This window comes from Stegodyphus dumicola, chromosome 3, assembly GCF_044657685.1.
Source record: "Stegodyphus dumicola isolate Sdum_Otavi_A_Nest chromosome 3, ASM4465768v1".
Taxonomy (NCBI): domain Eukaryota; kingdom Metazoa; phylum Arthropoda; class Arachnida; order Araneae; family Eresidae; genus Stegodyphus; species Stegodyphus dumicola.
In genome coordinates, this window is record NC_140770.1 from 29,159,271 (window position 1) to 29,185,084 (window position 25,814).

The window sequence follows — 25,814 nt, forward strand, 5'->3', positions numbered from 1 at the left end:
TTACAACCTTTGCTTGGAATTCAAGTTGTTTGTCCTTACTTGAAATTCTTACTCATTCAAAGAAATATTACATCTTACTAGCTTGTAATTCTTGTAAATTCTGTATTGTACAATTAATTTAAAGAAAATTGTAATTAAGTTTTACATTTTGTTTTAAACAAATCATGGCTTTAAAAATAAAAAAATTTTTTACGTTTACTTACAAACTCACACAATCTGATTACTACCTAGACTTTCGAAATCATGCTGTAGTTTCTTATAACACGTTCGTTTTGATGATCAGAAGGAAAGGAAGAAGCAAGAACTTGTATCGGCTATTTCATACATTAAAATACACGATGTGTGTGTAACAAGTTACGATAATTCAAATGTACAACAGTTTTCTAATAAGAAATATTTCTTCTAAAATCCTCAAACATAAAAACAGTATTTTAAGAAAGTTGTTGCTTACAATGAAAAATATTTATTTGCTTCTTATGAAACGTTTTATTTAATTGGAAAAAAAAGAATTACATGAACAGGAAAGATCTTATATTCCTAGCTCAGAACAAAAACTTGGAAATAGTTCACAGGAAAAAAAAAAAAATATATAACATGAAATTTGCAATATCCGTTTATCAAATGATACTATTTCCAGAAGAATTTATTAAATTTGTAATGAACAATTGCAGCAGCTTACCAAAGTTTGCAATTCAAATAGATCAAACAACTGATATTTTTTAATTGGCACAGTTATTACAGTCAAAAGTCGTTAATTTGGACTCGCATAATCCAGACCTCAAAGCTACAAACTTTCTGCGCATAGGCGTTTATGCATGCATGCAAGACCTCTTTACGGCTGCGCATATGCTTGTGCGTATGCGCATAATACGCTTACGCATGCACGTTTAATGTATAACGGACGGTATAAGCTAAAACTATCTATTTCAGTTAATGTTGCAGATTGCGTTGTTCCTTAATCTTCGAATTGGATCCGGCTTATTATTTTTTGCAGACTGTTAGAGCAATTTTATAAAAGTAAGCTTGAACTTTCGATTATGTCAAATAGAATTTCCGATGCTGGAGCTCCCAAAGGATCTACAAAGCAAAAGTATGTTTCGATGTCCATCAAACAAAAAGTGGAATTGCTGCAAAAAATGGATAAAGGCATATCCTTTGTTTCTCTAACCATTCCGAAATCTGTTTATATATTAAGAACTAGGTTTGTTGTATGGATTTTTTATTATTGCTGTTACTGATCATGTAAAACCAATTGTAATGCAAAAATACTTTGATTTATTGAACTACCACATCAGGGAAAATTTTTGGAAAACCTTTCATGTATTTTTATCCAGTTTTTAACAACGTCTTTTATACTGTTAGCAACTGAGAATAAATTGAAGTATTATGATAAATTTCAAAATTTTAAAAATATAATTTCTTGCATGGACATTCTGCAATTATTTGAATATTTCTTAAATTACATTCCTTTACTATTGATCCACCATACTCCCCTCCATAATACAACTCTTAAAGATGATTTGTCCAATACAGTACAAAGTCTGAAATCCGGACGTCCATGGCGAAATCTGTAGAATGGTGCTAGATCCAGAAAATAATACTACTGATAGTGAAGAAAGTAACAGAGAAGTTACTGAAAACGAGAAAATTTCGATTGACAAGTTAGTCAGAATTCTCGAAACAGCAGTTACAGGACTTCAACACTGTAACTAAACAAGAGATTATGTCTGTCTACAGAATTAAAGAGAAAGTATTAGCACAAAAAATGAAGCAACTTACATTGAAATGTTTAATAAGGTAAACAAATAAATATTAAGATTTTTTTTTTTTTTTTTGGTAAATTTTGATACCCTTTAGATCATAAATAGTTTGTAATTTCAAAAATTGCGATTTCATATTTTTAATTTTGTAATTTCTATATGCCATCTTACTAGATTTCAACTGATGATCTAATATCTGGAAAAATCCCAAACCCGGAATAGGCGAAGTCCCGATGACTTTGTACTGTATGTATAATACTTGTACACTATACTACAAGCCTAAGGGGAAGGATTAAAAAACAGAGCAGAAATGTGAAATAAAATTTGGGGAATTGGAGTATATTTAAGGGTGCCCCTTGGATTATCACCAAGTTGTTGTTTCATTTGTGATAACATAAGTAGTTGAATGATACGACAACCCCAATATGATGTAATTGATTGCGGTAAATTTGAATGATGGGAAAAGATTTGGAAAAGCTTGTTTATGTGTTGGTTAGGAAGTATGTTGTTATTTTGTGGTTTACACAGTAAAATGGCTGAATGTGGCAAGATTATTGTATGAATTTGAATGAAAGGGAAAAAATTATTAATTGACTGGTGTGTAAATGTAGGTTTAGGTTATAAGCCATTATAAGTGTCCTGTTTGTATGAAGCAAATGCATATATGGTCGAACGTCGGAGAATACCGGCACCGTAGAGGATATTTTTTACTCTTATTTTTTTTAATTTATGTAGAGATGCAAATATGCAGATTCTAGTTCAGATGATTTTAGGAAGTTTTTTGGATGCTGTTGAGGAATTTTGTGATTGAAGCCAGGGAAATTTCTAAATAAGGTAAATGGATATTTCCTTTGTGAAGAACTAAGTTGAATTTCCTTTTATATATTATTTCATTATTTGATTAAAAATGTAGTTTACTGAGATTATAAATTTTTTGTTGGCTACTCCTTTAACTTTTTAAGTGAAAATAGATCAATGTGTACATGAACAAAGTCAAGGGAGTGCGCAATGCCAAGTTTGTGCAATTCTTTGTCTTGTTATTTTGGTTTCGTGTAACCGCGCTAACTTCACTGTGCGATTTAAAATGCAGCTTATTGAGCTTTGATTGGCTACAAATAAATTTTAGTGATAAGTAACTTTGTTTTAACATTATAGGATGTCATCATTCCTTTTAGCCCCTTTTAGGAACAAAAAATTAACCCGCTCTCATAAATTCATTGCATTTCCTGGCAAAAAAGCCTTTGATATACGGTGGGAGATTTTCTTTCCTCATGGTTCAAACTCTGTTCGTAATCTATGTCCCAGGGAAGGACAGGCTTGCATTCAGAAGTTTAGAATTGATTTTTTAAGTATATTTATTATTAAAATAAGATTTTTTAGTTGAAAGTGTGGTTAACTTACATAAAATAAATGCTGGTGCCGTTTTAATTAGAGCTCCAGTGCGCTCTGGCTAAATTATGATTAATCTAAAAAATTGAGAAGTACCATAGCCAGGCTCCACTCGGTTCTGACGCAATTTAAGCTCCGGATGGAAAAAAAATATTTAAATACCATATTATTTAACATGCCAAAAGTTAAAAAAGATGTTATATTAATAATTAGTTAATAATATGTCATAGAGTTCATTTTCTACACAAACAAATCACAATTCAAGGCAACAACATCCATCGTTTATTCAACAGATTCCAAGAAAAATAAATTCAGATATTAAAATTATATAGCAATACTCAGCAAATTAGGAAAATAATGTGTTTTACCAGAAGTGATTAAATGTGATGGTAAGAAACAATTAGATGAAGCAGGTTCGAAATTTATTAATGATCTACCAAAGAGGCCCGTTGATGATCTGCCAAACCTTAATTTCGTAATGCATATCCCCTTCTTCTGCAGAACTTTGACAGAATTACATTCCTGAAGACATCTTCAAAAAAGCAAAAATGGAAAATATTAATTAAAATAATCTGCATAATCTGATTTACATGTTTTGTCATACTGTTAAGCTACTTACTTATTTTCTTCGACCTCGGTCGTTCTTTCTAGATCCAGTAGAACTAAATGTTTGTTTACAAAAGTTTCTACATTTGAAATATCTGACATCATCCCGTTTACGTAGCTGAAAACCACTATGAAAGGTCTTTAAGATGTCGGCAATAATTTACGCAAATATGAGCAACATAATCTCATTACAAAAAAGCTTCAACCACAAACAATAGCCGTCATGAATAGCCACATGTTTATATCACCAACGCCAATGATTAAAAAGTCCTATGGTTCAAAACGTTTACATCACGGCATCATCATCTGAGACACATAGAGACTAAAGAGTATAGTTCTCCTACATTCTATGAAATGCACATTCTTTCCGCTATGTGACGCAAGCAAGGAGGTTAGAATACATGGAGATGGCGTCTCTGCTGTCGCAATACGAGGAGAGTGAAGCCGGGGGAAGCAAATAAGCCACGCCTCGTGAGGGCAAGAAAACGCTTCCCTTACTATGTGAAGTGAGGTTAAACGTCAGCTTGTTTGAAGTTTTGAGTGTGTTTTCTGATTTCTTATGTGAAGACGTGAGAGGGTTATAAGGTACTGAATGGTTACATTGAAATAATGTCTACATTTCGGATTTCATTTCCATATAAAAGAATGTTTTTTTAACATGCATAAATAAGTAGAATAATTGAAATGTGCGTTTGAAAAGCCGTCAGAAAAGAGTTTGAGTATTTTCTTGGTGTGACGTGCGCGAAGAAACATCTATAATTCTCAGATTTTTCTTCAATTAATGGTTTGAGTATTATACTCGTAATTAACTGAGTTGTAAAAGCAAACCGGTAAGTAAACAAGGGAAGGGGGAGTGGTCAGCTCATCCTGGAAAAGAAAATGCGTCATTTTAAAGGTGTGATCATATTATATTACAAGTCATATTTTATGTATTTAATTTTATTTTCTGTTCAAGTAAATATTTAATAACAGGATTTAATTTGGGGTGAAATTTGTGGGAGTTTTAAAAATAACAATGCAGAATTTAAATATTATTTTTTATCATTGTTCATGCAATTTAATATTTTTCAAAACGTAAGTAGTATTTCTAACATGGAAAATTGAGAATTATACCTGTATATATTTAGAATAACTAAAATATAATCAATTAATGGTTTGAGTATTTATTTATTTATTTTCACAATACCTTTATTGCTAGCATTCATTAATGACAGCATGTAATTACATAATGCATTTCTCATTTAACTCATTTTAATGGAATCAGTCCCTTTGTACATATATTTTCCCTCTGCATATCCTGATAATCATTAGAATTGATACAATTATCAGCACTTGCAGCCGTTTCCTTGGATATGTTTTAAACATGCACAGCAAACTTTTATCTAACTTTGAGCAAAGTATAATTAAATAAATGATAGTATATATGTTAAAAGAATATTTACCTGTGAAATGTAATACCGGATGCTGCTATTCTGCTATTTGTACAGCCGAAAGCGACGCAGGAATTTACCATTTTGGCAGGAATAAAAATTGCTTCTCGGAACAATATTGCAGCCGTCTACAAGATGATAGAAAATGTAGAAATAAAATGAAATGGCGGGAAAAAGTGAAGGAAAAAGCGCGCGAAGAATCCACGGTCTTTAATTTACGAAACTGGGTGTGGCTAGGTTCTACCTCATTGGCTGAAGAGCTCGTCAATCTTTCTAAAGCCACGACTACTAAGGGCATGCTTTCCCCCACTTTTTGGCTTCACTTGGACTGCGCGCAGGGCATCTCCATGTATTCTAACCTCCTTGGACGCAAGTAAACAAGTCAAAGATCTTCAGGATTTCTTTCCATGGCTACTAGAGAATGGGGGGAAAAAAAAATTCAACCTAAACTGTTACATCTAAACTCTAGAATAATAAAACAAAAGGTTGCATCAAAGGAGGTAAGAATAGACCAAACTCCTGTGGAATAGACTAAACGTCCTTGGGTTGAATTTACCCAAGGTTCTTCTACGGACTTAGGTTGGATTTACCAGCGCCTGGATTGACTAAAACGCCAAACTCCGTGGAATAGACTAAACGTCCTTGGGTTGAATTTACCCAAGGTTCTTCTACGGACTTAGGTTGGATTTACCAGCGCCTGGATTGACTAAAACGCCGGCGTTTTAGCCAATCCAGGCTAGGAATCCAACCTATTGTAGGTAAAACGCCTGAATTTACTAGGATTACATGTCTTATCAGCCAAACTTCGCAAATCGCAGGGCGTTGCAGTTGGATTCGCCCCTAATTCTAGAGATTTTTAATGATTAATTTGTGTGTGTGGCAACGTTATCTGTATTCTATGAATTCGTTTTGAGTTGTAGCTTTTGTTTTGTTTTTCAGATTTAACATTAATAAATTTGAATTTAAATGAAAGATATGGAATCTTATTTTTAGTTTTGGCATATGCCTCAGTTCCGGGCATGCAGGAAATATTTGTAATTAGAGTCTTCTTATTATTTCCTTTTTTTTTTTTTTTTTTAGAACAATGTAATTCTAAGCTGCAAAACATTTAATTTTCGATGTATTTTATTGCTACGAATATACCAAAGTGCACTGCATATTTGTCGAACAGTCAATTTTGCTTTCGATAGTGTTGCCTGTATACGCCTGTATATCAGTTGTTGTATAGAAACAACACTATTTCGAGAAATGAAGGAGAAGTGTCTATCTTTACACTCTAGAAACTTCTAAATAATATATGTAATGTGTGAAATCAAAATGAGAATATTAGTAAGGATCACTTCGACATAAGGGACTTCCTTAGCCCGGAAGCAAATATTCCCGTAAAGCTGTAAATTCTAATTTTTCCTTCTTCTCCTTGTAAATGGGATTACTAATGACTTTTAGATATTTATTACATTTTCCATTTGATTAGCCAGGCCACAAGTGCATATAAGTGATTTTATAAATGTTGCATTACAGGCCTGAGAATTGTATTTTTTGCAAGGATCGCAATATATATATATATATATATTGTACAGTGGAATATACAGTGTATCTCTAGTAGCGCTACCATAAGCGAACTGCTGGTTGATTATGTTTACATTTTAATCGGTGTTGTCTGTATGTTAGCTATTCATTATGGAACGTTTATAACTCTTCCGTTCAAACTGTAAATGATTTGCTACTTAGTATATAGAAAAATCACAAGAATTTCAAATTTAATAAAATTTATATGATGTATTAAAGGTAATAACAACACAATGGTGAAACTTAGAAGGCCAGTGAAATGGGTTTTGGCGCAAATTACGCCTAAGGACACTTTTCTGAGCCTGCGGAGACTGAAATTTACTCTCATAGTCAGTGTAATTGTATTTAACCATTTATTTTGTAGCCATAATTAAAGCTACTAGAGATTAGGTAGCTCTACCTATAAAGTTGTGGCATCATGTTTCTTGGCCACACTTTTGTGTTACTCCATCCATGGCTTGTCTACATTTGTTTATAATCCAAAGTCTGATTTACGCAACATTTTTATAATTATTTAAAATCTTAAATTAAAGTATTTAATCAAAATTAATTTTAATTAAAAATGAATTAATGGAATTTTATTTTGCACTTTATATGCCAAGCGGACAGATGGCACGACAATCGCATAGGCGTGTCAATGACGTAGTAGAAAGTACTAGAATGTTCCCGAATTGTGTAGATTGACCTGCGACTATTTAGAGCTCCTCATTCTGACGTTGACCAGATTTGGATAGTTTCATATTTGTGTTTGTGTTGTTTAAACGTGTGGTATTAGTCATCAAGTTGTGTGTGAGCAAGGTAGAGTATTTTTTGGCCTTGTTTTGTATTGTTTTTGTAAATTTAAAGAACGTGAAAGTAAAATTTGAATACATATGCGAGTAAGTGTCGTAGTGTATGAATGTGATGATAAAGTGAATTTTATTTAGTTGTTATTTTAGTAATATTTTTTATTAGCTGCTGTGTCTGATTTGTTTTTTAAATAAGCACAAAGTGTATTTAAGCATTACGGATAATTTTTATAGCGAAATGTAGTGTTTACTTTACCGTTATTGAAAGTGAATCAAGTAGTTGAATTGTGAAATTAGACTTATAGTGCGTAAAAAAAATTCAATTTTCTGTTATGATCGAACGTATTTTTATGTGTATTATCATTTACAGATGTAAAATGTTTAATTTTCTGTTAGGATCGAACGTATTCTTATTTGTGTGATCTTTTACAGGTGAAAAATGGGTAAAGATTACTACAAAACTTTGGGTATAAGTCGGAATGCTACGGAGGATGAAATAAAAAAAGCCTACAGAAAACTTGCTTTGAAGTACCATCCTGATAAAAACAAGACTAAGGAAGCTGAAGAAAAATTCAAAGAAATAGCCGAAGCATATGAAGTATTGAGTGACAAAAAGAAGAAAGATGTATATGATCAGTATGGAGAAGAAGGTTTGAAAGGTGGCATTGGTGGTGGAGGAACTGGAGGTGGACAACAATTCACATACACTTTCCATGGAGATCCTAGAGCCACATTTGCTCAATTTTTCGGCACAGATAACCCCTTTGAGACTTTCTTTTCAATGGGTCTTGGTGGCCATGGTGGAACTACAATGTTTTATGATGATAATGATATGGAAGTGGACAATGATCCATTTTCTTCACATTTTGGAGTTAGGGGCAACAATCCCTTTCGATCCCAAAGCTTCACTGCTGGTTCACCAAATATAAATAGAGCCAAACCTAAACAACAAGATCCTCCTCTAGAACATGATTTATATGTGTCTTTGGAAGATGTAGCTAAAGGTTGTACAAAGAAAATGAAAATCAGCCGCAAAGTTCTGAATCCAGATGGTAGGACCACAAAAAGAGAAGAAAAAGTACTGACTATTAATGTAAAACCTGGATGGAAAGCAGGGACCAAAATTACATTTCAGAAAGAAGGTGATCAAACTCCTAACAGTATACCTGCAGATATATCTTTCATAATTAGAGATAAGCCTCATCCAATATTTAAACGAGAAGGAAGCGACATCAGATACACAGCTAAAGTTACTCTGAAAGAAGTAAGTAGTTTTAAATGTTAAATGCTTAGTTTTTTCCTCCCAGACAAGTATATAATTTTAGTGTATTCTAGTATATATTTTACAAGTATATATTTTAGTGTATTGGATATTTCAGAAACAAATACATAAATTCGATTTAGAAGCTGTGCAGAAGTATTTGTCAATAGAAATGCTAATACATTAATGTGAAATGCTATCAAATGAAATTAAATTTAGAAGATATAGTAGTTTTTTTGCTAAAGTGCAGAATCGCCCACTTATTGGCGTTTGTTTGGCACTTTTTACAAGAGTAAGAAGAATTCTATTTTTGTCAATTTTCTTTGCCTTTTAAAGTGAAAATAGGTCGACGTGTACATGGATAAAGTCAAGGGAGTGCGGAATGCCATTTTTGTGCAATTCTGGGATTTTTTTAAAGTGAAAATAGGTCAATGTGTGCATGGATACCGAGTATGTGCAATTCTTAAAAACATGTCAAGCAGTGGGCGATGGTGCACTTTCCCCAGCTTGTGTTTTAAATATAATAAATGACTAAAAGTAATATTGTTATTATAATTGTATATATAATTTTACATAAAGCATCTAAATTGGTTCATATTTACATCCCATTCAAAATGATTGTGGTAGGAATCTACTGAGGATTTTAGAGGAAGTAGGGGCAGTCACATTTCTGTTGCATTTCAAAGTATTTATTAGATAGATGTTTTGTAAATATATATTGGCAGTTGTGATGTTTTATGTTCATGTGTTTTGGTAAATTTTCGGAATAAAAAATCTTAAGAGAATCGGATGTGGTATTTTATAAACTTGAGGGAGGCAGATCATTTAAAATTGAATTAACCTTTGGTTGAATTTTGATGGCTTAAAACGTTTCTGTGGGTAATATGTACATGTAAACTGTCGTATAATATTAAGCATGAGAAGTATCTGACATTATAAAATAGAATTTTCATATGAAAAATGGAAAATTTAATGTGATTATTACATTAATTGGGGAGGGAGAATTCTGCACAATGTTCCGAAATATTTTTGTTCCTTTTTATTATGCCGTTATAAGAATTTTGGTTTAATCCTAGTATTCAGCAGATAACGGTATTTGGCGACATTATCTTATTTATTTTAAACTACTTTTAGAGCAAGAAGGAATCAACTGTGAGCAGTATTTGTTTTCCAGAAAGTCTCTAGAAGTCTATTCTAGGTGTCATCAATAAAAGGAAATTTTAATTTGAAAATGAACTCCAAACATTTATGCAATGTCTTTTATGACCATTCAAAATCCAACAAGAATTTCTTGGGAAAGCATTATTTAATGAAAAATGTACAAAATCTCAGCCCTGCATATCCTCTTCATTTTGCAGTAGATTATGCAACCTATTTCTTCAATCTCTTGAATATTTTGTCATTGTTGTATAATTTCCTTCTATTCCTTCATATGAACTTTTATCGATAAAAATTTACTGCACATCATAAATGTCGCATTTGTTGCTCATAGTAATGTCGCCAAATTCAATGTATACCATGTACTACAATTAAACCAGAATTTTATTTCATCAAGTTTAAAATTTTATTTTTGAGTAAAACCTGTAAAAAATAGTGGGCTTTACTTTTAAAATTTAGATTATGCTGAGCAAACTAGATTTTTATTCTTGTTGTAATTGTTATTTATTTCTTAATTAGGAAATAAGGAATTTCATGATTAATGTTAACATACAAGTACTGACAGTATATTTGTAAATTCATGAGTTATTTAAATTGCTGAAGTATTACAGTCAAAAGTCGTTAATCCGGACTCGTCGGGACTTCGGCGATTCCGGATTATAGATCATCAGTTTAAATCTGGTAAGATGGCATGCAGAAATTATAAAATTAAAAATATGAAACCGTAATTTATGAAATAAAGAACATTTATTATCTAAAGGGTATCAAAATTTACAAAAAAAAGCTTAATATTTATTTGTTTACTTTATTAAACATTTCTGTCAATGTAAGTTGTTTAAGTTGCTTCGTTTTATGTGATAATACTTTCTCTTTAATTCTATAAACAGACATAATTTCTTCTTCAGTTACAAAGTTCCGCTGTTCAGGTCCTATAATTGCTGTGTCGAGAATACCGACTAATTTGTCAATCGAAATTTTTTCGTTTTCAATAACCTCTGTGTCACTTTCTTCACTATCGGAAGCGAATTATAATGACGAGGAATTTCATTTAAATCATATCAAAGACGGAGTACATCGAGATGAAATACTACATTTAGTAAGGAATTATAAGCCAAAGAAAATAAAAACATCTGCCCTGAAGATAAGGATAGTGCTGACAGATCAACTTCCAATTCATTGCGCGCCGGCCGCGGCGTTTCCTCCCCTCTCCCGCTGCAGAGCAGCGTGAAATTGATAAACAGATTTCGGAATGGTTAGGAAAACGAAGGATATGCATTTATCCATTTTTTCCAGCAATTCCACTTTTTGTTTAATGGACTTCGAAACATACTTTCGCTTTGTAGATCCTTTACATATTAGTAAATATATATCGGAAATTATATTTGACATAATCGAAAGTTCAAGCTTACTTTTATAAAATTGGTGTAACAGTCTGCAAAAAAAAAAAATAAGCCGGATCCAATTCGAAGATTAAGGAACAATGCAATCTGCAACATTAACTGAATTGGATAATTTTAGTTTAGCTTATACCGTCCGTTATACACTAAACGCGCATGCGTAAACGTATTATGCGCATGCGCACATGCATATTCGCAGCCGTATAGGTCTTACGCGCATGCGTCAACGCGACTCATGCGCAGAAAGTTTGTAGCTTTGAGGTCCGGATTATAGATCATTCCAGATTATGGGTGTCCGAATTAACGACTTTTGACTGTATTATTATTTTGTTATGAAAGGATAGTAAAATGTATCCAAATTTAATGCTTTGCTTGCTTCAATTTTGTAAAATTCAGTCTTGATCATTTAAATGCAAAAGGGTTTTCATCCGCAGAGAACCCGTCGGCACCATTGCAATTTTTACTCGCGAAGGGATGAGCCGATCCTTAAACGTGATTTTTAGTGCATGTAAATTCAAATTAGCAGACAAAACAAAATATTAAGCATATGGTAGTAAAAATTCACAGATAATAAGCATGTAGATGTAAAACTAACCGGTTAAACGTGATATACGAAAATAAAGCAGTATTTTTCATAATATATTTCACGATAGAAGTAACCTTCAACAGTAATCTAATTTTTTTCAGTAGCATTGTTAACAAAACTAGAACTTTATACATTTTATTATTTTTCAAGAGTAATTTGAAATGTATTCCTTACACCAGCAGTGGTTTGCTAATATTAAAAATAAATCATAAATGTTATAGATCCAGTATAATGAAATTTAATATTCTGGTTACTTTTGGTATTTGCTATGTTGGCTGAACATCATATTAACCATCTTGTACAAAACATGTTAAATATTTGACAATCAAATAAGAGATCATCTGATTTTAATTTACTGGTTGTGCTATTTTTACAAGTATATATTAACTTGCATTTTTTAACATTTGGTATTAAAATTATCCTAATATTTTCATGTGTTTAAATATGGAACTGTCTGCTGTTGTTTAAGTAATATTTAAAAGTATTGAATTGACAAAAATTAACTTCTGGCTAATTTATGTGATCTGTTGCAAGAACACTTAATAGTTTACATTAAATTTCTTATTGTGAAATCTGGTATTTTAATTAAAGTTCAAAACTATGCTTAAATGAATTGAAGTTTTATTTTTTAGCATTGTTACAAGTTTTTACTCTGAATGGAGATCTTGGTGTCTTGTATTGTTTGTAAAATCTCTAATCTTCTTGTGACTTGTGAATTTGTTTAACTACTTGCGCTAAAAAGACGGGCCACGCAAATTAAGATTCTTTTGTCTCAAACCACGAGCAACATGAACACCACGTCGATAGGCATTTATCACAAAAATGAAAATAATGTGGTGCACATGTCGTCTAATGATAAGATTGTTTATTTCTCGAGTTACAGCTTTGGATTGCACTCACAGACGCGGAGCGGTGTAAATCAGACACTTTACCGCTTGTTATATTGTAGCGTACGGCACCGCAACTGTGAAGTTTAGTCGTAGCACAAGTGGTTAAAAAAATTTTTTTTTGCTTTATAATAGAGATTGTCAAGATTAAATTGCTAATCAGCTGAGATACCATGCTAAACATGTTCTTATATTAGCTGTGCACGTTCGTTTTTTAAAAACATTCCTTCCTTTTTTGTGAATCTTCGATTAACAATCTTTAATTTACCAAATAAAGAGGTGGATGCCATGTTTTTCCAAGAAAAAGGTCTTTTATCTGAGAAATGAGTATGCAAAAATGTATTAAAGTTGAAAGCATTTGGAGGTGCACTGTTAAACATTGTGAAAAGAAAGGCCTATGTGTTGGGTGTTGGTTCAGTGGTTCCAGAATATTGTTAGTCATCGCTAGAAGGTTTTTGTATTCTTGGGCACAAGAGATGATATCCATCAATTGGTTTGATAAACAACTTAATATGTGTGGAAATGCTGTGGTAAAAATATATTTACGGGTGCCCCTTGGTGATAATTGGCGATTTTTGGTGGTACATGGACATCAAGTTTGTGCAATTTTTTGACTTGTTATTTTGTCTTTGTGTAGCAGCGATTTGTGGCTCAAAAATTGCATTCGTGCTTCATAACCTTGATTTAACCATAGCCAAAGAATATGTATTGTTAAGAGAAAAACTTCGCAGCAGCAGGATTGGCTCCCTTCGAACGAAAAGGGAAACAGCTGTGCATGCGTAAAATATCTGTCGCCAAAAAGCGTCGAAGCTGATGTCAAAGTTTGAACAGGTTTGACGGTCACATTCATCAAGAGTTTAAAGCTGTGTGACTCAATTTTTTTCCACTCCATATTAATGGATATAAAATCGGAGATCAAACTGCGGTATGGGTAATGCAAGTTCAACAGCCAGTGAAAGTGAAACTTTACCTAATTTTCTTATTCATCTTAACTCGTGTTCCTCAATTTCCTGTATACGTGACGGAGGAGGAAAATTGTGGTCAGGTCCTGTACATCACAAAGGGGGAAATTCTCGCCAACAGATTCCATCGCCAAATCCCTTTACGAATTTTCTCTTCTTTTTAGCGGCGTAGAAGACAAACTGCTTTACATTACGTCTATGAAGCCTTTTCTTCTTTACATAGACTTTCTTTGCCATAGCTGCAGTCTTGGGGGTAATCCTGAGGTTGGGGGCCCACTATAATAGGAATCCTTTTATGGTACAAAAATATGTAGGGTATAAGACTGAAATTTATTTGGGAAAGGATAAGATTGATAGCTAGTGATTTCAGCAGAAAAAAAAGCAATGCATAAGATTAATTTGCTTCCTGGTAAAATTACTAAGAAGAAATTTATGAAATAATTAGACAGATAACTGTACGACTTCTCTTGAAAAGTTGAACCTATTTGCAAATCCTGAAGATGGGCTTAAAAGCCTTGATATTATATATGGTTTTCTTTAATGTTATAGCTATAGTAAAAAACAGTCTGTCAGTTCTGGTTTTAGACTAGTTAAAAATATGCGGACCTAGTTCTAAATTGTATAGGTCAGAAGTTCTCAACCAGTAATACACAAGAGAAAAATAGGTGGAAACGCAAAGAAGCAAAGTATTTTTAACTGTTAAATTCAAAAATTAAAACCTCAACATCCTAACTGATTTTTCTCTGCAACCCTCATGTAAATTTATGCGATTTGTTCAAGAGTGGTGGTACTAGTACTTTGTAGTGGTGATACTAAAGGTTTTCAATTTTTGTTTAGATGGTACTCTTTAGTCAAAAGGAGAACTGCTGGTATAGGTGTTAGAGCATATGTTATGTTTTACGGAACTAAGTACTGAATAGCGGCTAAGGTGTACATTATCATAAAAGCTATTGTTCTCAACTACTGTGCTGAATTATTCTAGTATACTGTGAGGTATTTCAGATTTTACAAATGCATAGAATAAAAATTATTTTGCATATGCTTACATATAGTGTGACGTTTTCATACAGCACATAATTTCATTCACTGTGTACGATTTTCTGAACCTTAATATATTTACAAGATGCTACTGCAAATATCCAAGAGACCTCCATTCTGTTAGTTCTTACTAACTTCCTAGGAGGAAATTGCCAACTCGTTCCTCATATGTCTTGTTAAATTTTTTCAATCAAAATGCAGCTTAACAAGTCCAGTTAGAAAGCAAATTTGAAATATGCATGACTATTACATTTTTGGATTTAACCCAAAGCTATACCAGTTGTGCCAGCAAACACTATGCATCGAGAAGAAACTTTAGAATGTATAATTTATCTGTAGACATGAGAGGCAGTCCCGGAGGTAGCAAGAGGCAAGTCTTGGCCCAGGTGGCAACTTTTGTGAGCAGCAGATTCAAGTATAACTGTGGATTGTATTTGATATGTTGTTCACTAAAACAGCTCTAATTTTAGTGTAATATTAATAGTTTTAAGGCCAAGTTTAAAAACCTCTTTCAAGAAGATTTATAATTAAATACTAAGAATCCTTTTAAAGGAACACAAGTTAAAATAAAGTACAGCCGATTACAACTATAAATATAAGATTAGAAAGAGGCAAATATTAGCTAAGGTCACAGATAGAATCAGACTGGCCCCATCAGTAATGTCTGCAGTCCCTTTATCAGTCTGAGTGGGGTGTATTCAAATGAGAAATAGAACGATAGCTTGTTGAAGAATTTGCCTATTTTCCATAGCAACGTCTGCTGGAAATGGAGAAGCATTGTAACTATTTTCTAAGAGCTAACCCAAAAAATTAACTTTAGGCCATCACGCACAAATGAGTTAATTCATATTAATATTCGTCGAGTATATACAAGAAACCATCATTATGTCTTTAAGATGAAGCAAGGTATTTAGATTTTTTTGCTGCTAGTCAGCAACTTAGGCTGACCTTTGGCTCACAACAGTGAAGCGTATTTTGGATTTTATAACTAGATTTATTATTTTATGGTTCTTCTTCTTCTTCTTCTTCTTCTTTTTTTTTTTTTTTTTTTTTTTTTTTAAGATATGTTTGTTTTTAATAACCGGCACTATATTTAGCGAGACATGACCATTTATTTTGGACTGTTGAGTGTAATTATGTCAGTTCTTAATTATTCTTATTAAGGCAATTCATAGTGTATTTCATTTAGATTAAAAGAAAACCTCTGCGTGCCGAGGAGGAGAAAAGCAGGATATAGAAAACGAGCCAAAGATAAGGCCAAAGTGAGAAAAGAAATTTCAGCTAAGATGAAAAATAACTTCACGGAAGATTCCGATTGTGCCGAGATTCTAGAGGGTATCAATATTTCTTGCAATTTGCACTACCAAACATGACTGCTTATATCATCCTTAAACAATCTACAAGTCAGCATTTGAAAGAACAACCTCCTTCATAGACATCAAATGAATAACTGGAGGACATGAAACCATGATATAAAGATCTCTTCATTTAGGTGGAAACAGGCAGCAAAAAGACTAAAAACGAAAAATTTTTGATTTCTTGGACCCATGGAGTTGGCTGGTCATAGAAGAAAGTGAATGATCACCAACAATCTTTCTTATGCAGTCAGTCAGTATTATTAGCGGTTAAACATCCAGAAAACGTAAACCTTAGTCCCATTGAACATGATGGCAGACATTTGACATGTGATACAGAACATTAGTAAATAATGAAAAGCTTGGAAGATCTTGGTTTACATATTCTTAAAAAAAGAATTCAATTTTTTGTATACCCTGCAAGATTTATCAGAAACATTGTGCTGCCGCTACACCATACTACAGGATTCATTAACTGGAAAAAAGTGTTGGCAAGATTAACCGAGCGCAAAGCGTCTGGAATCCACAGAGGTGGACCTGCACAATTAAACAAACCTTTCTCGAAGCACACCTATTTTATGCAAATTGTTGAAATTCAGTGTAGTCGTGTCTGAGGTTGACCTCTTTATGTTTCCGAATTCTTTTTACTGGGGCTTTGATTCGGAGTCTTGATATTGATTAGATCGGGCCTTTTAGACACAGCGCGCCTATTCGTATTACTATTATAGAAGTGATTTGTGATAGTATAGAAAGCAGCAAACATGTCAAGTAATTTATCTTATAAGGAAGAAATATTGGAAAGTATCTTAAATGCATCAACTGGCGTAGAATATATTGAAGAAAATGAGGGAATGGAAGTAATCATGACTGTTTAGTTCTTATGATAATGATTCTCAGAAACTGATGTAGATTCTAAAAACGAACGTGAGAATGATATAAATTGCTTTATTGGAAAAAAATTATCGGCAACAATAAAAAAATGAAGATTTTGCCAAGCGGAAAAACATACAAAAACGAAAACTTGCTGTACAGAATGTGAAAACTATTTGTATGCGGAACACACAACACTTTGTACAAAGTACTGCTAACATTTATTGTTGCATTTTTTTCTCGGTGTCTGTTGTGCTAATAAAGAAAATAAATAATTGATACAGAGTAAATGACAGAGCTAATAAAAAAGAAATGACACAGTATATTTTTTCCTATCCTAATATATAATACAATTTTCTATTCCTTTAAGAAATTTTATTTCATAAAAGCATTTGCAGAAATAAAAAATTTTAATGTGCATATTTTTTTAAGTTTGATCGTAAAATTTGCTATTGGCAAAGATGTAGCACTTTTTCTGAAGATTTAAAATTTTTTTCTTCAAAAATCCCGTATTAGGTTCTTTGAACCGAGTGCGTGCACTCGCGAGTTAAGTGGAAAATTTGTGTATAACAAATAAAATCGTGCGAAGGCATCGATCACGACATCGAGTGACTCAATTCACACAGAGAAAGAAAAATGGAGAGAAATTCTATGTAGCTGCGGTACTGTATCTTTCAACAAACTGTCGTTTTTTTTCTTGGGTCTGATGAAATCCCAAGTAGCCTGTTTACAAAGTGTCCTCGACCTAGCGAAGGAAAATTTCTGAATTTAATCTCTCTGCTTGCCAAAAATAATTTTAACTTGTTAGTACCAGTCAAAGCACCTAACAAAGGGAAAGGAATAATATTTATCAAAGATAATTCAAAATGAAGTTATAAACTTGAAGGCAAAACAGTCTGAAGTAGCATTTTAAGGAAGCCAAATACTACACAATCATGCTCAATTGCACTCCATGTGTCTCGTATGGAAAAAATTAACCAGGTGATTCAAATGTAAAAACGTGTGGTGATGTGTGTGAGATAAACAAAAATTTAATTGATTTCATAGAAGTTGGTGGAAAGATAGGAGAATGTATTTCTGAATGCATTGTCGAAAATTAGTATCTTAATTGACACTTGATGGTTTAGATATTGGACAATGTCTTTATCAGTCTTACGACAACGGGTCTAATATATAGCTAGCATTTCTAAATCAGTACAAGCTAGGATTACAGAAATGAATAAGCTGGAGGAATTTGTGCCATGTTTGGCTCACTCCTCCTATCTTGCCGGCGTGCATTCTGCTTCTTCGTGCTCAGAAGCAGTTAGTCTGTCTGGAATTACTTAGAAAATACTTCGCTTTTTTGTCGGATGTACTACTCAATGGTATATTATGAAAAAATTACAAAATAAAGCTTAAAAGGAAGCAGCCAGACGAGATGGTCGGCAAAATATGTGGCTGTGAAAGTACTTCTAATGAATTTACCGGAAATATTAAAATATTTACAAAAAATTAAAGATATTTCTCTTGATGCGGAATCAAAGCATGAGGTAGGACATCTGGGACATGCTGTAAAAAATTTTGAATTTACTATCAACTTGAAAATTTGAGCAAATATTTTTCCAGAAGAAATTCAAAAGGAATTCCTCTTCCGCATTCTGTGTAGTTACGAAAGAACTGACCAAAAACTGATGAATTATAAAAAATGAGAGAAAAATCTTGTGGAATATTATATGGAAGAGTCTAAAACAGTAACAGTAGTCGAAAAAATTGCATTTGAGTCTTTTCTGACAAAGAAAGAATTCCAAAGCTCAAAAAGCAATCATCTGATGAACTGTTTAAGGACGAATCACGAACACTTCAACCTGAAGATTCCGTGCAGTTATTTGCAGAACAAAAGGCTTGCAGATTAAAATTTTAATTTTCGTTACTAATTTCGTGATATTTTAATAGCATTAAGGAATGCAAGAACTTAATATTACTTATGAAATAGGAAGTATGAAAAATAAGACGGGAAGCACGAATATTCTCCAATAGCCCATATTTTCAGAATATTTACAATGGCCCCATTAGTGGCTGAGCAGTTAAAGCCGCTGATCAGTAGTAGTTCGGTCCGAGGGTCAAGTATAGATGAATAGGCTGGCTGTATGAGCATTTCTGTGATATTTCCCCGTGTGCAACATAGATACAAGCCAGTTTTCCTTACAAATTCTTTCCCACGGGGCATACCTCCTTTTCCATGCAGTGTCTAATGGCAAAACACATAGTAAATAATCAAACAAATGTCCTCAGTAGTGGAGTGATTAAGACCGCTGAATACTGGTAGTTTGACCTTGTCTGGGTTCAAACCCAGAAGAACGTGTTGACTGCATCATTTGTTTTCGTAGATTTCCTCGTGTGTAACGTGAATACGAGCCAGTTAGTTTCCTTTAAAAAGTTCCTCCACGAAAGCACCTCTCCTCCAAGCAGATAGCCTTCTTGTCTTTGCCTTATTCATATAATCTAACTTAACCTAATTTAACCAGTATGCAATAATACAGAATAGTGAGAAGCTTATGCCTGTTTCCCCTAGAGTGGAAAAACGAATGGTGGCAAGGACTGGAGGGTTAGAAGCACTTAGGATTAGAGTTAGAATTAGGATTGAATCCGAAAGTAAGCTCACCAGAAAGGGGATTCTCCTAGGAGGGGACAGTTTTGTAATTATGTAAATTTGGTGCATATTTTTTCTTTATTTATAACAACCCAAAAAAAAAAAAAAGCGTAAAGAATTTAGTATAAAATGGATCTTAGGTTTTTACCTCAAACACTATCTATTTCTGTATTTATTAAATTAAAACTTGTTTGAGAAACTTAAAGGATGATGGTTGAGGGCGGCAGTTTTAGCTTTTGCCCCACAACAGAAAAATCAAAGATCTGCTGGTGAGAGGAGATAATATCCCCCCTCTTATTTCTTCCTATTCCCAATGCTAAAATTCAGCCTACCACTAGCTGAGCAGTCTAAGCTAGTGGTAGTAAGTCTCTAAATACTGGTAGTTTGGCCTGAGGTTTAAATCCTGGTGAATGGGCTGGCTATATAGGCATTTCCATAATTTTTCCCATGTGTATAATATGGATTAAGTTATCATGAAGCATCCCTTCCTTTGCCATATACCATTATGTGCAGCGCTGTAATCAAATGAAAGAAAGAACGCTAATGTTCATCGAAGTGACAACCATACTTAGTTGCCTACTTGATGTGTGAGGATTAGGTTATAACTTGTATATTTGTATGTGCAATATCACAATATTGTGCTATCAGACTTAATTAAAATGGTTCAAGGGTAATATATATCATTCTTAATAATTTCTTGAGAAAAGTTTTAAGAAAAGTAAAATGGTTAAGGAAAAAAAAATTAGCCATAATAATGCTAACAGTCGGGGTTATGAGTCCAACCCCAGTACAACTATGTTTCCTGTGCCAAAAAATATTATATTCATTGCAAGTATAATGACCTTTTAAAATATAGATTTGTCTACAGTGGAAAGTGATCCTACAATTTCCATATGCGTTATTGTAAACTATGAAACTGTGTTGTGGTTCCAAGCATGCTCCTACATCATCCTATCAAACGAAAAAAAGGCTACTTTCAAAAATCATTATTTGTGACATCTAAACAAGTAAAGGTTTTTGAAAAGCAATTTAATGGTATCTGGAAAAGCCCTGGTAGCTTCTTATAAAATTGCTATTAAATTAAAACCTCATAATTTAGTTGAAGAAATTATATAACCTGCTTGTCGTGAAATTGTAAGAAGAATGACCGAGATCAGATTTTTGTCACTGATCAACGTAATAAATAAAAAGATAATAGTTAAAAAGCTTAAATCTAAAAGCTTTCAGATTTTAGTGATTTGGAAAAAGAAAAAAAAAAAAGAAAAAAAAATCCTGTATCGAAACTACACGTTTTGAGAATATTTGGGCTAAAAATATTTTATTCCATACAGTGTGTTGCCACTGCTTGCTTTTAAATTGTTGAGTTTCTCAAAAAAAATTGTTTAAGTTTTAAGAAATATGAAATAGACAATAAAACAAATTTTAATTTCAAGAGTTGGGCATCCTGATGTCCACATTTGGGTGGAGGACTATGTTATTCAGAATTTGATGACTATAGTGTCGTCGTTTTTTCACAATGTGAGAAATACATTAAATTTGGATAATGAAATCGGTGTAACATTATCATTTTTATATCCTGAAGTTATCAATGAATGCCAATCCCAAATTTTGCAATACATATGATTTGCAGTTTATCATCAAATTATTTTGTTAACTTTGTTATGTAATTTTAATTTGGATTTCATTGAGCATTATTATGGATTGACAAGTAATTAGCCTATTTTGATAGTAAAACTTGATTTCCATTACAATAATCCATTCCTCGCAAGTTGTTGCCATCATTGCTGTTATGTTTATTGTCATTCAGTCTTTCTTCATGTATGCAAGGATCATTAGAACCATCAAGAGCATTGGATATTTCAATTTTCTTGAAGCTTTTCATTGTTATTGCACCAGTTTTTGTGCATCTTAAAATCCATTCAGTGGAAGGTTTCTGGATTTTTCTAGTTTTTCTTGAGACATTGTGTATAATCCTGCTGACATAGCCTTGTTATTTAACTTTCAGAGGTATCTCTGAAGTGTATTCATTGATACGTCCTGTGGTTGCAGAAGTGATGCAAGCCCTCGGAATTGATGTGTGGAATAGTGTTTGTTGTGTGTTTTGTTTTTTAATATCTTCCATGAGATGACTGGAAATTATCCAGCAGTGATTTTTTTCTGTATGTAAAAAGGTGCTTGGCTGACAAGTTTGTAAAATATTAAGTCACTCTTTCTTGAAATTTGATATCTGACTTTCCTTATGTATCCAAATTATCTGTCACCAAACAGCACAATATATTACTAACTATGGGTGAGCATGGCATAATAACACAAATAATAATATATGTGCTTTCATTTGTTGTTTTCATGAATAAAGCTATAAATTAGCTGTTACTTCTAGTTTTTTTCTTTTAATTAAAAAAAAAAAAAAAAAAACATCAAAATTTGAGACTTAGCTTTTACAAAATAGAGAACAGTGGATTATTTTCATTCTGGTATCCTACCATAAAAAAAAGGGCTGTATTAATTAATGAGCATATGATATGATCAAAACTAAATGTGCCAACAAAATATTAATGAATTGGAACAGTTAGATTTTAATCATGGTGCTCTAAACAGAGCATTTCTTAAAATGGGAGAGCCTAACAAAATAGTAGAAATCAAAAGCCTTTTATGAAGCTGCTTGAATACTGACAGTTTATTAAACAAAGAGGCATCCGCCCGCCCGCAATTAACAGGAAGTTGATTTGTCAGCACTATCCTTATCTTCAGAGCAGATGTTTTTATTTTATTTGGCTCATAATTCCTTACTAAATGTAGTATTTCATCTCTATTTACTCTGATATGATTTAAATAAAATTCCTCATCATTATAAATATCACGAATACACATCAAATAGTTTTCTGGTTGCAATTTTCTAATTTTAACTATGGGTAATGTATGCTTAGGCTTTAAGACTTTTGACTGTAGTATGTTCTAAAAAATGGACAAATTTTAACCATCATGTATTTATTTATATTTTTTTCTTTGTAGAAAACTGAATTTTTAGTTGTGTATTTAATAACTGAGTTTATAAAATAATGAGAAATATTTTTTGTTGTAAAATTATTTGTTAAAAATAATTCTAGAACTCATCCTGTCCTAAAATTCTTTATCATTACAAAACTTTAAAGTTATCTGTTCATTTTCATTCTGGATATAAGATTGATTACCTTGTTTAAGCCAAAATAATTCTTGATTAATGAAGGTTGCATTTAAAAGTTAACATTCATTGATTATTTTAACTTTTGGAGTGATATTTGCAAACTAATGTAGTAAAGCTTCTCGAACATGAAGGCCCACCTCTCAGAGCTGATGTAGCGGAGGATATAATGAGTTTTGAACCACTACTGAAAGCACGAAATGTTTTCATGCATGTGAAATAAACAAGAGGGCTGTCACATTGGAGCAGCTCCCAATACATTTCCAAGGTGTGCTATTGTTGCAGATTTGAGTTGAGTGCTGCTTGAATGTTCAGTTGAACTTTAAAAATGCTATCTTGACACACATTAGATGATATGCCATGCAAAACCAGTATATATTGTATTGACATTTATGTGTGTATAGAAGTTGACCATCTAATATTTTGTATAATGTTTAGGTGGAATACTTTTGAGTTATGTGTACTTGAAAATACATTAACTTTTTCTTTTGCAGGCGTTGTGTGGTACCAAAATAGAAGTTCCTAGTCTGTCTGGTGAAAAAAGAGTTCTTAGAATCAAGGACATTATAAAGCCAAATTTTGTCCATAGAATCCAGGGTCAAGGACTACCATTACCAAAAGATCCTTCAAAAAAAGGAGACTTAATTGTAGCTTTTGAAATTAAATTCCCTGAATACTTATCAGATAGTGTGAAAGCTACTCTTAAGGAAATTTTACCTTGAATTAAAAAATAGGTTGAAGTTTTAGTAAAAATCGAACTGCACTCTCAATGTCCAAGAATCTGAATACTTGTATGTGAATTGTGATGAGAATGTATGAATGTTAAGTGATGTTATGTGCTGAAAGCTACAAGAAACTGGATTATGTACTGAGTACAGATGAATCGGCTATGATCCTCATGTCGAGGATTCTCATTTTTGTATATAGTTAACACTGTAAATATTTTCTTGCTGTATTTATCGTAATTTTTTTTTTTTTTTTTAGTAGAATAGAAGGTATTTTGTAAAGCAAGCATAGCAGTATTTTTCTGCATATGTAATGCAGTTATATTATAAATTTTTATGTTAATATGTTCTAATCTGTTGGAAGCATTCTAAATTCATTATTTTATCGTGATACTATATTGCATTTTTGAATTTAGTGGTATTAAATTAGAAGTTTATTTTTCTGGAAATATTGGAAATATAAGTGTTATTATAGTTGTTTAACGCTGCAAATATATGTTTGTATAATTATGTTATGTTTTCTTTGTGCTCATGTTAAAAAATGTAATGTAGATTTGAAATTTAATCGTGCATTTTAAAAGATAAAAATTCCATAACCATTAATGTGAAATTTTTGTCAAGTTTATTTATTAGTTTTATTTCCATGGATATATATATTTTTGTTCTGAGATTTTAATTTCAGTGTGTGTGGTGGGAAGGAAATAGTTAATTACTTTGTTTCTGAAGGTAATTTGTAAATTATAGCTTCCAGCAGGTGATTAAAATACATTTTTACAATATTTTTACTGTTGTATTTTTTGGCTCATGTTTGAAGAACTGCTTGGTGATTTCCATTAAAAAAATTAATGGAATTGTCAATTTTAAAATTTGATTACAGATGACTTTCAGAATAAAATAAATAAAAATCAACGAAATGTTGACTTTATAAAAACTCTTAGGTATTTTTAATTTGATATTTAATAAACAATCGTATTTTTTCAGAAATGTCGTGTTTATTTTTTAAATAATGCTAATTATATAGGTATGGAAGAAATTGTTAAGTTGGGAAGTTGCTTTTAAAAAATTATCATATGGAAATTGTGAGTATCTTGTATTCTTTGTATAATTGTAATTCTTTTGCTGCACTTCATTTAAACTCATTTCCTTGAAATTTTCTGATCCCTCAAGGTAATTTGAAAATGACATCAAAAACTGCAAAATTTGAAATTAAATATCCTGGTCGATTTTTGTGGTAGGGGAATCAAACTTCCTGTATTTTTATTTTGTCGTAATGAGTTTAAAACTTCCAAATATAGGAACAGCAGACTGTGTTAAAAGTTAAATTTCAACATTTGTCGGAAATTAATGTGTGCTTTAGTTAGTGAATGATTTTACTTTCTTTTGTGAAATAAAGCAATGAAAGTTAAGATTTTATTTGCATAATTCAATTTTATAGGAAAATCATATAGATTTCTAATAATTTTCTGAACATGTTTAACATTCAGGTTGAAAAGAATGAATGTCGATGAGATACTTGAGAATGTTGGAAAAGTAGAGAAATTCTTTTTTCTCTACTTAATTAGGATATAAAAGTGTTTTGAAAATTTTATCACATGATTAATAGATATTCAGAGCTCATTTCTTCACTTTTGCTAAAAAATGTTTATTTTACTGTTATGCATATGTAGTTAGAAAGCAAAATGTATACAGCTTTATATAATATTACTTTTTTAAAATATGCATTATTTTAGTGTAAGAAATTAGATGCTTGTTAATAGAATTTAACAGTATAAATAAATATCAAAGATTCAGTTAAAAGTAATAAGGAAACTCTCTTAATGTGTGTTAGTGTTTCCTGTAGTAAAATTAGCACACATTAAGAGGTGTAGCTTCTCTCAGTTATTTTAGGAAATCTTTATTACTGTATTAGGTTTTATTGCAATGTTTTTCGTAATGTGTCTACAAAGGCTATTTTTTCTTCTTATTACTTTCTTGTAAGAAGTAAAGCAAGTTTTGTACTAGTGGAAAAATTTCAGATATTGTGGTTCAATGGAAATATTCATTTTGACCTTTCCCGAATCTGTTTGGGTGATTTTTTTTGTCCGAGTTCAATATGTAAGGACAAAATACCTTTTCAAAATGGATTCAAAAGGGCCTTTTTCTGCAATATCTACATATATATCTCACGTAACTCAAAAATGATTTGCTGCAGAATGTTTAGATTTTATAAATAAGATAGCTATA

General features: G+C 32.1%; 2 protein-coding genes across 6 annotated transcripts in view; one reads left to right on the forward strand and one right to left on the reverse strand.

The window, feature by feature from the left end:
• The window catches only part of LOC118193016 (DNA-binding protein SMUBP-2-like), a 49,529-nt gene extending 45,426 nt beyond the window's left edge, over positions 1-4,103 (reverse strand). For 2 of the 4 annotated variants that reach the window (XM_035364050.2, XM_035364051.2), the window contains exons 1-2: positions 3,769-4,103; positions 3,518-3,681 (exon numbers count right to left, since the gene is read on the reverse strand). In XM_035364050.2, coding sequence (XP_035219941.1) covers positions 3,518-3,681; positions 3,769-3,860 — 256 coding nt within the window. In that variant the 5' untranslated portion in view covers positions 3,861-4,103. The remainder of the gene's footprint in view (positions 1-3,517; positions 3,682-3,768) is intronic. The other 2 variants (XM_035364049.2, XM_085812685.1) reach the window with 2 other exon arrangements.
• A 3,294-nt stretch (positions 4,104-7,397) lies between these two features.
• On the forward strand, positions 7,398-24,525 carry LOC118193018 (dnaJ homolog subfamily B member 4). 2 transcript variants are annotated; one of them, XM_085812686.1, is made up of 3 exons: positions 7,398-7,552; positions 7,975-8,806; positions 23,361-24,525. In XM_085812686.1, exons 2-3 carry the CDS (start codon positions 7,982-7,984, stop codon positions 23,586-23,588), a joined length of 1,053 nt encoding a protein of 350 aa, XP_085668812.1. In that variant the 5' UTR covers positions 7,398-7,552; positions 7,975-7,981; the 3' UTR covers positions 23,589-24,525. The 2 variants fall into 2 exon arrangements, with proteins under 2 accessions (XP_085668812.1, XP_085668813.1); XM_085812687.1 differs by lacking the exon at positions 7,398-7,552 and adding an exon at positions 7,711-7,846.
• The last annotated feature ends 1,289 nt before the right edge of the window (positions 24,526-25,814 follow it).

Coding starts and splice junctions, on each gene's coding strand:
- LOC118193018 (XM_085812686.1), top strand. CDS start 7,982: ATGGGTAAAGATTACTACAAAACTTTGGGTATAAGTCGGAATGCTACG. Junction 8,807..23,360: donor CTAAAGTTACTCTGAAAGAA/GTAAGTAGTTTT, acceptor TTTCTTTTGCAG/GCGTTGTGTGGTACCAAAAT.